Source organism: Danio rerio, chromosome 25 (genome assembly GCF_052040795.2).
Source record: "Danio rerio strain M-AB ecotype USA chromosome 25, GRCz13ab, whole genome shotgun sequence".
NCBI classification, from domain to species: Eukaryota; Metazoa; Chordata; class Actinopteri; order Cypriniformes; family Danionidae; genus Danio; species Danio rerio.
Genome location: NC_141045.1, coordinates 18,016,240 through 18,031,724, shown reverse-complemented (window position 1 = coordinate 18,031,724; position 15,485 = coordinate 18,016,240). Strand labels below are relative to the sequence as shown.

At 29.6% G+C, this 15,485-nt stretch overlaps 2 protein-coding genes across 8 annotated transcripts in view; one reads left to right on the top strand and one right to left on the bottom strand.

Annotated features, from left to right (window-relative positions):
* The window catches only part of ferry3 (FERRY endosomal RAB5 effector complex subunit 3), a 90,310-nt gene extending 77,236 nt beyond the window's left edge, over nt 1-13,074 (bottom strand). Inside the window, exons 1-2 of the mRNA XM_087311146.1 lie at nt 12,963-13,074; nt 7,604-7,696 (exon numbers count right to left, since the gene is read on the bottom strand). The gene's annotated coding sequence lies outside the window, so the exon portion shown is untranslated. The remainder of the gene's footprint in view (nt 1-7,603; nt 7,697-12,962) is intronic.
* dyrk4 (dual-specificity tyrosine-(Y)-phosphorylation regulated kinase 4) overlaps nt 1-15,172 on the top strand; it is a 62,947-nt gene extending 47,775 nt beyond the window's left edge. For all 7 annotated transcript variants that reach the window (XM_087312060.1, XM_087312057.1, XM_087312062.1 and 4 more), the window contains 8 exons: nt 2,644-2,784; nt 7,597-7,735; nt 8,171-8,252; nt 10,382-10,554; nt 11,942-12,002; nt 12,130-12,259; nt 12,978-13,138; nt 14,517-15,172. In XM_087312060.1, coding sequence (XP_087168186.1) covers nt 2,644-2,784; nt 7,597-7,735; nt 8,171-8,252; nt 10,382-10,554; nt 11,942-12,002; nt 12,130-12,259; nt 12,978-13,138; nt 14,517-14,791 — 1,162 coding nt within the window. In that variant the 3' untranslated portion in view covers nt 14,792-15,172. The remainder of the gene's footprint in view (nt 1-2,643; nt 2,785-7,596; nt 7,736-8,170; nt 8,253-10,381; nt 10,555-11,941; nt 12,003-12,129; nt 12,260-12,977; nt 13,139-14,516) is intronic.
* Nucleotides 15,173-15,485: the final 313 nt, after the last annotated feature.

Below are 15,485 nucleotides of genomic sequence, written 5' to 3'. Positions count from 1 at the left end.
TCATTCATTTTCAATTATATTCATCTGCACATTACTAATAATTCTAATCTAAATATTATTAGTTGAACCATTTGTTGATTAATATTAATATTATTAGTTGATGTGTTGTTTATGAAATAAAAAACAAAAATCTGAAATTAATCATGAATAATCACCCATAATAATCACATTTCTATTATATTTATTATTATTTATTAGAACAGTTGAATAGCTATGTTTTAATTAACTGAAATATGTAGTATTTTCTAATAGTTTTTATCAATTATACTAAATATTAACATTTTACATACTTATATATCAGCGCTGTTAATCATGACTGCTTTAAACTAAAGTAAACATTAAATTAATTGTGATCAGTTGAATCTAACATCAACATTTGTAATAATAATATATCATATAATCTTCATTCTATATCAATGCATACATTAATTTAATCATGATTGGTTAGTTAATAAACTATTGATACACTTCTTTTGTAAACCATGGTAAAAATGTGTATTTGTGTACACTCTCAGAAATAAAGGTACAAAATCTGTCATTGGGGCAGTACATTTTCAAAAGGTACATTTTTTCTTCCTAACAGATTCTTAAAAGATACATATTAATACCTTAAAAGTACAAAAGTGAACCTTAAAGGTGCAAAAGTGTACATTAAAGGTACTAATGTCCACCAGTATGGTACAAAAGTGAACCCTAAAGGTACTAATGTCTACCAATATGATGCAAAAGAGTACCCTAAAGGTACTAATGTCTACCAATATAGTGCAAAAGAGTACCCTAAAGGTAATAGGGTCCACTAGTATGGTACAAAAATGAACGTTAAGCATGTATGCATGCATGCATGTATATTATTTTTTAAATTTATATTACTGCTTTATATCAAAATGCCTTTAAGGCAAGTCATTTCACTTGGCGGCCATCTTTGAAACGCCCCTCGGGCAGTATGCTCAGGCATTCTGTTTGAATAGGGAAACGTCAACTTCTCCAAAATTGCTTGCCAAGTTTACGAATATTAGGAATCACCAATAGGATTAAACAACAACTGGCTCTTTAGTTTCATTTCTAAACGTTTGAGTTACACAAAATAGGCAGAAACTCGCATCTGGCCTCATGTATCAACGCTGTGTATGCACAAAAACTTTGTGTACGCCAGATATCACGCTCACGTTTGGATTTACTAATGATGAAATTAATGTGAGAATGTGCGTTGGTTCACACCATCTTTATGTCTGTCGTACGTGCATTTCTTGTGTGTGTTTGTTTTATTTCCATTGGCAACTGCTAGAGGCAATTGTGTTAGATTGCACACTACAAAGTATCTTTGAGGCGTGCAATGCCAGCTGTATGAAAGGGGATCGTCCGCATGTCTAACAGGTATATAAGGTTTCCATATCATGCAGTTGAACCGCGGTAAAGTTAGTTTGACGTTTGACATTCATTACATATTGTATTTCAAACCAATTAAATTCTTTGCTCCTGTTATAGTTTGAGCCGGAAATAGGTCAGATAGGCATAAATATATGCCTTTTATGTTGCACAAGGCTTAATTTCTCGATAAAAAATAACTATACGAATTAATTAAACAATTCAACGTTTTTGGAATTAGCACATCATTTATTTTATAATATTTTTTAAATATCTAAAATGTAAAAATTGTAAACATCAGTTAAACTCTGACACCATTTGAGATAAAATATTCAAATCAACTTTAAAATTGTGTGTCGCCCACAATTGAGGCAACTCTTTCCTCAAAGGGTTTTAGTTCAGCATCCCCTGTTACCCCGCCTGTTCGGTCCACACTTTGACAGTGCGGTTCTCCTCTTAACCTGCACCTTTACATCGGGCCATTTCATTCTTAATTCACTCACAGTGTGATGTTTAGACCCCACTGCATTAACCACATCAGCTAAACTCTCCTGCTCTGTTTTTTTTCTTTTGTTATTAATTCCAGAGGACAAACTTGCAAATAACATTGTTTTTCTCCGCTCTACCTCTGATAGGAGCACCTCCAATTCACATTCTGTGAAGTTTCTCTTCTTGCTTTCTTTTGCCATTGCTTTTTCGTTTGGTTTTTGTGGAGTCATTACCATATTTATTAGGGGGAGTAGGCAGAGAGGCGTTTTGCGCTCCTGCACGTGCGCTCAGTTTCACGTTAAGTCGGATGTACAAACAGAATATGCATAGGATTCCGCGTACAGTGTTTCATCCATCTATATTTTTTACTGTGTACCCACATTTAGAGCTTTGTGCATACGCAGTGTTTTAGTATGAATTCAACGCAGGTCTTTGTACATGAGGCCCCAGGTCTGAGCACCTTCCTCAGAGAAATGTCAGTCTATAGCAATCGCTGATTGGTTCTTGTACTAGAAGGCGGGGCTTCATTCACCATATTGACTGTTACAATTCCCTATTCAAATCTATACAAGTGACATACATAATAGAGGACTCATTCCAATGTACATAAACTTTAGCCTCTAAAACACTGGACAGAAGAATTGAACATCAAAAATGTAGTTATCATCATTTACAATTTATTCATGACATTGATCATTAAAAAAGCTTAAAAATATGGGAAAATATTCTAATAAGTTGCATATTGATAAGTACTTCACAATAATAATGATGCATTTTTTCGCCCGGCAGGTTTCATCATCAGGCTCTGGTCGAGCTGAAGATCCTGGATGCTGTGCGGAGAAGGGACAGAGATAACTGCCACAATGTTATTCACATGAAAGAGTATTTCTACTTCCGCAACCACCTGTGCATCTCCTTCGAGCTGCTCGGGTGAGTAAAGATTCATTGGCATGTTCTCTATTTAAACTGTCTTAAACCTGTCTAGTAACCCGTGTTAAAGAGGGAGTCACAGAGCTTACTTAAATAGAAGACTTCTCTGTTACTTCAGCTTATTATAGAGAGCTATTTCAAGAGAATATCAACACATATTTTGCTTTCATATTTATGAGTGAAACAGTATATTCAATTCAAAATAATAATCTATCTAAATATATCTCTCAATAGACAAATATAACCAGTACATATCATCTTATCAGTTAGATTTTATTTTAAAACAAATTCATATTTAATATTTGTGCAGAAAACAAAATTCAATTTATAATATGTTATATTATAAAGTATTATATTATATTATATTATATTATATTATATTATATTATATTATATTATATTATATTATATTATAATTTCATGTTGATTTAAAAGACAAGATAAATAAAAACAATACCAAATACCAACATAATTAAATTATTTTATGGATATTTAAGAAAAACATTTATTAATTTATTTATTTATTAATTTTTTTTATTAATTATATATTTATTTTTAAATAAATTACATTTCAATGTTAATAGATTTTTTGCAAGAAGTAATAATTATCATTAGAGATCAGGCAGGTCATCACATTAATTTTGATTTTAAGATGTGTATTGTTTCTTTCTTTCTTATTTGTTTTAGAATTAATCATTTTAATAATTTAGATTTATAATTTGTAAAATCTTTTTGTTGTTCAACAAATAACTGCATCACTTATATGATTACAAAATTATTTTAAATGATTTTATTTATTTTGTTTCGTTTTATTTTAAAATTTGGGTCAATTTTAAATTCATGTTGACAAGATTAGCAAAGAAATAAAACTTTTTTATACATCCAGTACAGAGTACCATGTTGGTTATTTAATTAATATTAAATGGATATTCAGTTTAAAAATATATAGGTACTAATGTCCAACAGTATGGTAGCAAAGTGAACCTTAAAGGTACAAAAGTGTATCCTAGGTACTAATGTCTATCAATATGCTGAGTGCGTTTACCTTTTCTTTTTTCATCTTTTTTTCCCCCTAAAAATACTGTATATACTGTATATACTGTTTATGTTCAACTCATTCTGAAAAATTTTATTATATAAATATTATATAATATTTATATATATATTTATTATATTTTATTATAATATAACATTTTATTTTTTTAGTTATTTCTTTATTTAAATTAGTATATTAATTATGTATTTATTTTAATAATAATTTAACATTACAATGTTAATAGATTTTTTGCAAGAAATAATAATTATTAAGCAGATCATCACATTAGTTTTTATTTTAAAAACATGTATTATTTCTTACTTTCTTATTTGTTTTAGGAATAATAATTTTAATATTTTATAGTTTAATCATTTGTAAAATCTTGTTGTTCAATAAATAATTGTATCATATAATTTAGAATTAAAACATTATTACAAATTATTTAATTTAATTTATTTTTACTTTATTTTCAAATTTGGGTCAATTTTAATTGCCTGTTAACAAGATAAAATATATTTTATACCAGTACAGAGTACCATGTTAATTATTCAGTAAACCAGAAAGCTACTGTTTAAAAACAAAAAAGCCTAAAAGTATAAATTTAAAAAAAAAAAACATATGTAGTGCGGATCATCAAATTATTTCTGATTCCCTAGTTAGTTTGTCACATTAGTAATAATTTATCACCCGTGCCGCTGGTTCATCCCTTCACTTATATCCCCGAAGTGAGAGTTTCCTCCCTCAGGACCTTTAGGACTCTGGCTAAAGTGCGCAATTAAGTCTCTACGCAGGAAAAGCAGCTTCATCTCTGACAGAGCCTGACCTTTAGCGATGCGTCGCTCCCTATCTAGGGTTACCGTCACTGAATCCTTTACTTAATGCCTTGATTAGACCCCTATCTCTTTCTCTGCCCACTCGTAGTGTGAAGTCTCTGGTTACATGAAGCTGTTCACAGCTGCTGTTTTAGTCCTCCACACTGCCAAACATAATGACTTTCATGAGTTTCTCTCTAAGGGCTCTTTAGCATAACGCTTAGCGGTTAACAGACTAACAGTGAGATTTCTTTTATGGAAGCGTTTAAAGACGGGAGCTCCTTGAGTGACAATGGATGTGTTTGTGTCAAGGTTTAGCATGAGGTTGCTCTAAAAATGACTGCCAATTTGAGATGTGCTGCCATCTTGAGGTATTCAGAAAACATTTACTTTACCCTTTAGATGATTTACACAAAAAAGGGTTGCATGCAGAACTGATGCAAACAATTTATTTGTGTTGAATTTAAACAAACAAATCAAGTTTAATAATGTTCAGCTTAATATGTTTGTTTAAATTCAGCCCAAATAAATAGTTTACAACCACTTAACATAAAAAAAAGTAAATCCAAGGAATCATCTTTGAACGATTTTTTTCAGTGTATTTAGCAGACCCTTTATCCCAAACACCTTACAAATGAGGGAAATAGAAGCAAGTCACTAGAACTGCAACAATATGTGGATGTCTCACTGTAAAACCTTCACTGCAAAAACATATGTGGAATCTTATTTTATCAAACATTTGAGTAAACGACCACAGTTTTATGTTAGTAGAACTACAATAAATTTTTTGTGATGATAACTGTGGTACATGGTGTCTCAGTTCTCACATTTTTTCACCTCTCCAAACTTGGCTAGGCTTCTGTCACCCAGTGTTGATGCACATTTTGAAGTATCATATGAGAATCGATTAATGGAAATGCCAATTTTTGAATACAAATTTACTACTTTGCCAAGAAAAAGTTAAGCTTGAGCTGTTTTGCAAATAATAGAAGATGAAAACACAATTGCCATTAAACTCTGATGTAGCAAACACTGAAAAAGATATTTTGCTCAAACTGTTGTTCATTTAAAACTAGCTGAGTCAACACAATTCTTTAGTTTTTTAGGGGGGACAACTTAATTTATTTACTTAATTTTATGTTCAACCCACTTACATTTTTCCAAAAAAAAAAAAGTCAATTAAAAAACTTGATCAATTTGTCGGGCAACATGAAGCAATTTGTGTGGAACCTATTATTTTTTTACAGTAAAGATAACAGCCACATGACCAACCAGCTATCTGCATTATGCTTGCCTCTGCAGAAATCTTATACAGATCATCATCTCATTTATGATAAAAAATGTATTTAAATGTATTTATTACTTACTTACTTTTTAACTTGAGTCCATTTTAATTTCATGTTGACAAGATTGAGAAGACTGGCAAGGAAAAAACATTTAGTACAGATTACTATGTTAGTTATTAATTAATATTCCATTAAAAAATATATGACAACCCAATTCTAGAGTTTTTGGGCGGGCAACTTAATTGCTTTATGTTCAATCCACAAAAATTTGCAACAAAAAGTTGATGAAAAAAAGCTTGATTAATTTATGAGACAACATGAAGGAATTGTGTGGAACCCAGCATTTTTTACAGTGAAGATTACACTTACATGACCAATCAGCTGCGCTATGCTTGCCCTGTTTGCTGTTCAATAAACAATTCTGCAGAAATCTTGTTCAGATCATCATCTCTCATTTGTGATAAAATTGTATTCAAATGTATGTATTTATTTAATTATTTTTAACATTTGGGTCCATTTTAATTTCACTTTGACAAGATAGAAAAGACTGGCAAGGAAAAAGTATTTTTTTATACACTATAAGTTTCTCAATTAATATTCCATTTGGAAATATATGACAACACAGTTCAACTTAATTGTTTTATGTTCAATCCACTTAAATTTCCAAAAATAAATCAATTTTAAAAACTCAATCAATTTGTAGGACAACATGAAGGAATTGTGTGGAACCCAGCATTTTTTACAGGGAAGATTACACCCTGTGACCAATCAGCTATCTCCGTCATGCTTGCCTTGATTGCTCTTGGTTTCTAGGTTACCAATTCTACAGTCAGCCACTCTAAAAACTTGATTGAAAGCACTTAATTTACATTTGTGATTTTTCCTCTTTTGACACTTAATGTATATAATTACGTGTTAGTCATCATTTTGAAGTATCACATGACAAATGTAATGCAAACACAACATTTTGAATAAAAAATCTTTTTTGAGTGGTTTTGGACTACATAAAAGTCCAAATGTCAAATAAATAAGTAATTCTTAATAATTTAAATAATATCAATAGCATGTTTTAATGTGTACATCAAGGAGACATTTTACTTAAATTATTGTTGTGGATCATGCAGTATAAACTTTAAAAGTAGTTGTTGTTTTTTTTTGCCCTTTCTCAGCGAAACAACATGCTTTACTACTCTCGTTACACTCTTTACTACAATGGTAACAGATCAAGAACAAACAATTAAATCGATTTAGAATAAAATTGGAGCTGCCGGAGTTGGAGGATCAAATGTTGACTAAACAGATGCGTCTTTAGTCTTTTCTTTAAAAATGGTTATTTTCGTGTGGATTTGATGACAGTTAATTTAATGACACAAGGATTTCACATAAGCCTGAAGTGTTGATTTTAGATGAAGGGCCGAAGACAGAGCAAGAAGTTGTTTTCTAGGAAAAGTAGACTACACTTGAATTTCATGCAAGCAGCAATTGGCAACCAGTGTACTGTAAATGGAAGAACAAATGTGTGAAATGTGCACTGTTGAAAAAGCTTGATAGATGAGAAGGATAACAAGGATGTATTGCAGTAACCCATTATTCTGCTTTTTGTCAATGCTGTTTATGCTGAATTAGTGTCAATCAACAATGAGCTAATTGAACAACTCTTTGGCTGCTTTCTTAACAGGGCAAACCTGTATGAGCTGATCAAGAAGAACAACTTCCAGGGCTTCAGTCTGGGTCTGATTCGCCGCTTCGCTCATTCACTGCTCAAGTGCCTCCAGATGCTGCACAAAGAGAAGATCATCCACTGTGACCTTAAACCGGTAAGCCTCAGCACTGTCCATGTGTAAATAAGAAAAGGAATAATATGGAATGTGGAATTTTATTTTTGTGCACTTTTGGAAACACAAAAATTCCTGACAACCAAAACATTTAGAATTAATTTGTATTTTTGACCAGCACTGTGATCCTGAAATCGAGACTTTAACATGTTGTCAAATGATGCTTGTTCTCAATATGCCTAATGGGATTTTGGACGTGTAAATTAAATATGTTTTATGAGTGATGTTGTCTATACAATTAAAGCAGAAAAGAGCAGGATTAGTTAGTTTGTGGTAGCATCTCTGTTCACCATGCAAAGTTTGGAAATAAGCAGATTAGAAAATCTTCTTACGCTGTTTTCAATTTGATTTTAAACTATTTTATACATTCAACATAGATTTTCTTGCCAATAAATACTGCGATTTTCCTCTTAATAGGAGAACATACTGCTTTCTCAAAGGGGACAAGGAAACATCAAGGTGGTCGACTTTGGATCGAGCTGTTATGAGCAACAGAGAGGTAGAGTAACTCCTGTATAATGAATAGTACATAACAAAATCTGAACTTCTTTGATTAGGTCTATTGATTTGGGGAACACTTTCCCATTGTTTAAATTGATGTATTATCATTTGCATTTATAATTGTTTTCCCTTTTTTAAGAGATAGTTCATCAAGAAATGAAAATGTGACATTTATTCTTCCTTAAGTAGATTCTTGTTTTAGTATTTAGACAATGTTTTCCACATTAGGCAAGAAAACAACAGCAGTTAAAACAAATCTGTGACATACCAAAAGAAAACCGACATATTGATGCATTAAAACAATTGCAGTCAAATAGGGTTAAGAATGAACTAATAGTTCCACCATTAAATTAATAAATAGTATAAAATGTTACACTTAAATATGCAAATGAGGCATTATTAATTCAGTGCATACGTTTCTAGCAGAAACATTTGAACTTTTGGATTTGGCCAGGTTTAAAATTCTTGTTTCTTTTATTTTCTTCTATTGTGTCTGTCTGTGTGGTCATTTTAGAGTCAAAGGGTTTAACAGATTAGATTTTGGGAATCTCAAATCTTTGGGAAAATACCGTGAACAGCCAGAAAGTTTCCAAATTTTTTGCAGAAGAAAATGTTAGACACGTCTGCCAGAATCTTTAGATTCTTTAGTCTCAGAGTAAGTGGTGCTGAAGATTTATAGCTCAGTAAAGCCTTATATTTATATATTAAGGGAGTAGCGGTTCACAAAACTCACGGTTCGGTTCGATACGACCATACGACACAGTGGTGTCACGGTTCTGTATGTTTTCAATACAGCAAAAAAACAAAAACCAGAGGATTTCTATGATTTAATTCTTTTAAATGTATTAAAACTAACATCATACAAGTATGATCTTGTTTTTTTCTTTTACTTTAAAGAGTGATAAAGCTATACGTCTGGGGTTTCTGCTTAGCAGCAAATAAAACAAATCCTTCTTTATAAGGAATAATATAACGGGGCTCTATTACATTTAACATTTTCTTAAAACCCGACATTTCCACTACCTATTAAGGGCTCTATTTACAGCTATATATAAATGTACAGATTGCCGCAGTGATTTGTTTTGCTCTGTTCAAATCTGTAGGAATTGCCTGTTTAAATGCTGTAGTGATAGTTGCATGTAGTGCGTGTGTTTCCAGTTTTCGTCTAATTCCACTTACTGATTCTGTGATGTCAGTGTAAATGAGTTGAAATGCTCAAATATTACAGCTAAAGTAGTTTACTGTAATAGCAGATGTCATTGTTTTTTTTCACCACTTTCTTGCCATTACCCTCATAACTTACAGGGACACTAAAGTGCTCCCAAACGCCAGACCCGCTGTTGGTTATAGGATTATATTAACGCTACTAGCCATTTTTTTAAGCTAGTGCAGCATGTGCCTGACTGGAATAGTGTTTGGAGTTAGGCGGGGAAGGCAGCATGTTGCCTGTCACGTCATTTAAGCAGCCTTGTTGAGCGTTGTTGCAATGAAAACATTATATTTTGTAATTTTCTTTTTTATCTTTTTAGATATTAGTCTGAATTGTTTGGTTTGCAATGCGTACCGAACTGAAAGTCTCATACCGAACAGTTCAATACGAATATGCCACACCCTTAATAAATAAATAAATATATATTTACTAAATCAGATCTACAGATACAAATTGATAAAGAGTGACAAAAGCCACACTTTAAAGTAGAGATTTTGGATGTTTTCTTTCCATTAGTATGAAAAAAAGCTCAATATTAAAAGTGTTTTTGCCTGCAGTGTCTTGTCTTAAAAGGATAGTTCACCCAAAACTGAAACTCCTGTCATCATTTACTCCCCATTTACATGTTTCAATTCTGAATGGCTTTCCTTTTCCTGTTGAACACAAAAGAAGGTATTTTGAAGAATGCTGGAAACCTGTAACCAATGCCTTTCCTATGGAAATCAATGGTTACCAGTTTTCAACATTCTTTAAAATATCTACTTTTGTGATCAACAGAATAAAGAAAAGGTTTGGAACCTCTTGAGAGTGAGTAAATACTGTGTACATTTTCATTTTTGAGTGAACTATCTCTTTAATCTGATTCACTCTGTTAAATGTCTGTATCTCTAACAGAGCTCTTGTATTCCTCTCTGCAGTGTACACTTACATCCAGAGCCGCTTCTACCGCTCACCAGAGGTGATTCTGGGTCATCCGTACAGCATGGCTATAGACATGTGGAGTCTGGGCTGTATTTTAGCTGAGCTTTACACCGGTTATCCACTCTTTCCAGGGGAGAGTGAAGTGGAGCAGATCGCCTGTATCATGGAGGTTAGAGACTAATAGTTTTCAAAAAAGTTCTGTTTATATGTGGTATAAAAGAGATTTCCTCACAATTCTGTCAATTCAATTGGTTCTTAATGCTTATGATTTTCTTTCTACTAATGGATGCAAAAACAAGATATTCTAACGAAAGTTGGAAAAAGCAGACATTGACATCCAGAGTAGGAACTAAAAAATATTAAAGAAGTGAATGGCTGTTCTTTTTCCAACATCCTTCAATATATCTTTCTTTGTGTTCAGCAGATGCAAGAAACTCAAATAGATTTGGATCAAGTAGAGGATGAGTTAATGATGACAGAATTTAAATGTTTAAGTGAAGTGTTCATCAACACTAATCCCTAAAACAAATTTTGAACACTTTTAGAAGTAATTGAAAACGCATTAGATCAGATTGATTTCACTAGTATAAATGCTCAAATGCATTTAAACATTCAATTCAAGTCTATTTTTACAGCGCTTTTCACAATAATTATTATTTCAAAAAAGCTTTACAAGAGGTGCACAATATTGCATTACATTACAAAGTCAAAGCTAGGGTGTTGTGTATACACTGTAAAAAATATATCTGTAAATTATTAGTTTTCTGTATTTTGTGATTCATGTTTTTATGTTTTATTTATGCTTTTGGGTTGCATTCTAGGACCTTGATCTTTCTTCTAACAACTTTTCACCTTAAAAAGTTAGAAAAAGTGACTTTTAATAACATTTATAATAGTGATATATTGACTGGGTTGGTGTTGGTTATTGCTACAAAAACCTTGCAATAAACTGCCATTACATTTTCTGCTTTTTTAAAGCCTTATTGCTCTAAATTTTATTTCTTATACATTATAGTATTTCAAACTACTGAAATGTTAATAAAAAGTTGATTTTTAACATTAAAAGTCGACAAAGTAGAGATCAACACCCATTAATGCAATAAATGTAAATTAACAGAAAAGATTTCTGAATCACACAATACCAAAACTGTTAATTAACAGATGTTTTTACAGTGTAGGGTAAACATGTAAACATAGTTAATCTGCAGTTCTACAATTTAAACTATAGTGTCCTATGCAAAAAAGCCATGTCTATGTGTATAATACATTTTCAATGAAGTATAAATCCACAAGTGTACAAACATCTATTAAAGACTAAGTGATTGTTATTTTGATCACACTTTTACAAGTAATGGTGAACCAGAGCTTTAAAGCTTCAAAAATCTGAAAAATGTATTAAAATTCATAGTTGATTGCTATCACATGAAAGATGTTATAGTAAAGAATCTTCTAATTGCCTTTGTCTTCTGTGTCTGAAATAAAGTCCTTTATGCCTATTAAAGATTTTTCTATAGTTCTTGGTTACTAATATACTGTTTATATGTTTAATTCTGCAGATCATGGGACTTCCTCCAAATGACTTTGTCCAGACTGCATCGAGACGGAGGTTATTTTTTGGTAAGCTTAATAATTAGGAAGTAATTGCTTAATGCTGGTTTACTTTGGTTACTGTATAAACTAACTGAACTTTTTCCTAAAGTGTTACCCAAATAATTTTATTTTACTATTTAAATGATCTGATCAGACTCGAAAGGAAATCCAAGAAATATCACCAACAGCAAAGGAAAGAAACATCGACCCAGCTCTAAAGATTTGGCCAGTGTGCTTAAAACCAACGATCCTCTCTTTCTTGACTTCATTCAACGTTGCCTTGTGTACGTATGAATAAACTGTTTTGTATTTATTTTTTTTTTTATCTATTTTTGTTATTTTAATATTTGTTATGCATCTAATATTTAAGATAATTAAATAACTAATGAGTTGAATATAACTATATACATATCATTGTAATTATTTATATTTTATTTGTATTTATTTAATATCTTATATTATGTTAATAATAATAATTAATATAACATGTTAATAAAATGTTGTAATTAATTATTTAAGATAAAATAAATATTTTTATATTACTTAAACTATTATTTTTATTTATTCAGTTTTTTATTATTTAGTATTTTAATATTTATTATAATATAGGTTTAGAATATTTAATATATAATTTTGTTGTTATATTTTATATAATTTAATAATTTGAATATAAATATATATCATTGTAATTTGTTAATATTTATAATTATATAACTATTAATAAAATTTTATTATTATATACAATATTTTATATATATTCTTTTGTTATTTAATTATATTTTAATAGAATATTCAGTTTTATTGCTTATTATTGTAGTATTTAATCTAATAAATAAAATGATATTATTAATAATTTAAGACAAAATATATATATATTATATTGTTACGTACATTATTCTATTTTATTTATTTTGTTTTATTATTTTAATATTTATTCTAATATAGGTTTAGTATGGGTTTAATAGGTTTTATAATATGTTTTCTTACCTGGTGTTGTTGTAGGTGGGATCCCACAAAGCGCATGACGCCCGATGAAGCGATGCAGCATGAGTGGATCACAGAGGGACGTCTCAACAGACTACATCCAAAACCTCGCCCTCTACGGAAAGAAAGTGATAACAATTATGAATTTACCTACCGCAAAGCCACAGGAAACAGGACAGGTGAGGGCAAAAATATGTGCCATTAGAGAAATATATAGTGATGTAAAAAAATATTCTGATATCTGAGTTCTGTCTAAAAATGCACAAATGTTTTAAAAGAACGAATGTATGAATTAGTTAGAAAATGAAGTTATATTATATATTATTATTCATTACATAATCATAATATTAAAATCTAATCAAATATAATATAAAAATGTTCTGAAATAATAATTGGAGTAAAAGTGAAATCTTATAAAAGTATAAGACAATGTGAATTATTTTAATTTATCATTAATTATAATATAAAAAAATATTTCATATAATTACACAATCAAAATCGAATTAATTATAATAAATACATAAATGTTCCAAATTAATAATTAGAGTACAATAAAATTAAATGTTACAAAAGTATAATATAATGGAAATACAATTATAATGTGAATTATTTTTATTATTATTAATTTAAATATTAAATAAAATGATGTTATATAGTAGTGTTATGTTATAACACTATATTATTGTCATATAATATAATTAAATTGTATATATAATGTGAAATAAAATATTAATTAAAATATTAATATTAATTATAATTGCAATAATAATGCAATCATTTGTTAATTGTAATTAATAATTTTATATTATAAATATTTTAAACAAATTATTTATTGTAATATGCAATATTTTTTTTAATTTAAAACAATAATATAATCTAAACTATTTATAATGTATAATTATTTTATATTGTTTATTTTATTGTGAGTTGTTTATTATTTTTATTATTTATTATAATATAAAGTAAAACATTCTATAATTATATTGTGTTATTATAGAATACTAAACAAAGGAAATATAGTTATTATTAAAAAATGTAATTATTGGTTGAAATATGAAGCTTAAGGTTTTGTGATTATAGTATAAATATATCATTAAAGTAGATTCATAAAATAATTATTTCTTTTAACATTTTCTTTTTAATTTTTGTTATGATATGAAACAACATGTTACCTACTTGCTGTATAATTAAATATATTGTTAATGTTAAGTTACTATGTACAAATTAATATTAAACTATTATAATGTTAAATTACTGTGACTCGAATGGCATCCACTGCATAAAACATATGCCAGAGTAATTGCCGCTTCATTTGATCTGTGATGACACCTAGTGTAGTGAGTAATGTTAAATCCATTCCATTATGCAAAGTTGACACAATTCCTTCATGTTGTACCAGCACACATCGATTTAGTTAACTTAATGTTTTTCTACTCATTTAAGTGGATTGAACATTAAAAAATTAAGTTGTCCCTGCAAAAATGTAAGATTTGCATTGATTCAGCTCATAATATATAATATAATAATTTCAAAATAATATATTTTCTCTCTCCACAGCTGATAAATCAGGATCTGACGAGAAGCTAAAGAGGGTCAGTGACGCCTCAAGCAAAGGAGGAAAGACGGTCTCAGAAGAGCGCCTGCGTCCCATAGGAGCCTCAGCTGAGGAAGAAAACAGTGAGAATTCAAGCAAAAGCCTGAGCAAAGACAGCAAGACGGACTCGAGTGGCGAGCGATCCGTTCAGATCATCATCAAACCTCAGACGGGCTCCAGCTCTGATTCCTCGTCCTCTGAAGGACCAGAGCCTCAGTTTCTGCCCCCCATTGTATAACAGCCACAGCAAAGCGTTTCTTACTGCAGCCGCTTGGTCTGGATTTACCGTTTGTGCGGCTTATTAGAGAGAGTTTGACTTTGAGTTTTTAAAATGTCCAAGAAAGTCAGACTAATCATTTATTTATTTATTTTTAGCTGTTTATTCATTGTGGTATGAAAAGGTGCCATCATACTAGAGTTTGACAACTGTTTAGCCACAAATTTTGAAGATGTGATGCTGGATGTTGGTTTTCTTAGTTAATTATTTGCTAAATAATATTTAAAAAATAAAATCAAATATTTAAAATACATTAAATGAAATAATTATTTAATTAATATACAAAAATATTTTTTTATTAAATTATTCAAATTAAACGCATATAATAAAATATTTAATTAATTAAAATAAAGAATTCAAACTAATTAAATGTTTAAAAAATCAACTAAATCAAATAATTTTAAACTAATTTTAATTTACAAAAAAAATTTAAAGAAAGAATTTAAATAAAACACCTTTAACAAAATATTTTATTAAATAGAATAAGAAAGAATCAAATCCAATTGAATGTTTAAAAAATTAAAATAATTATTGAATTTATTTATAAAACTATTTTTTGAACAAAATATTTTAATTAAACACCTCAAATAAAATATTTACTTAATTAAAATAAGGATCAATAAAATCTAATTAAATGTTTAAAAATGTAAATAAA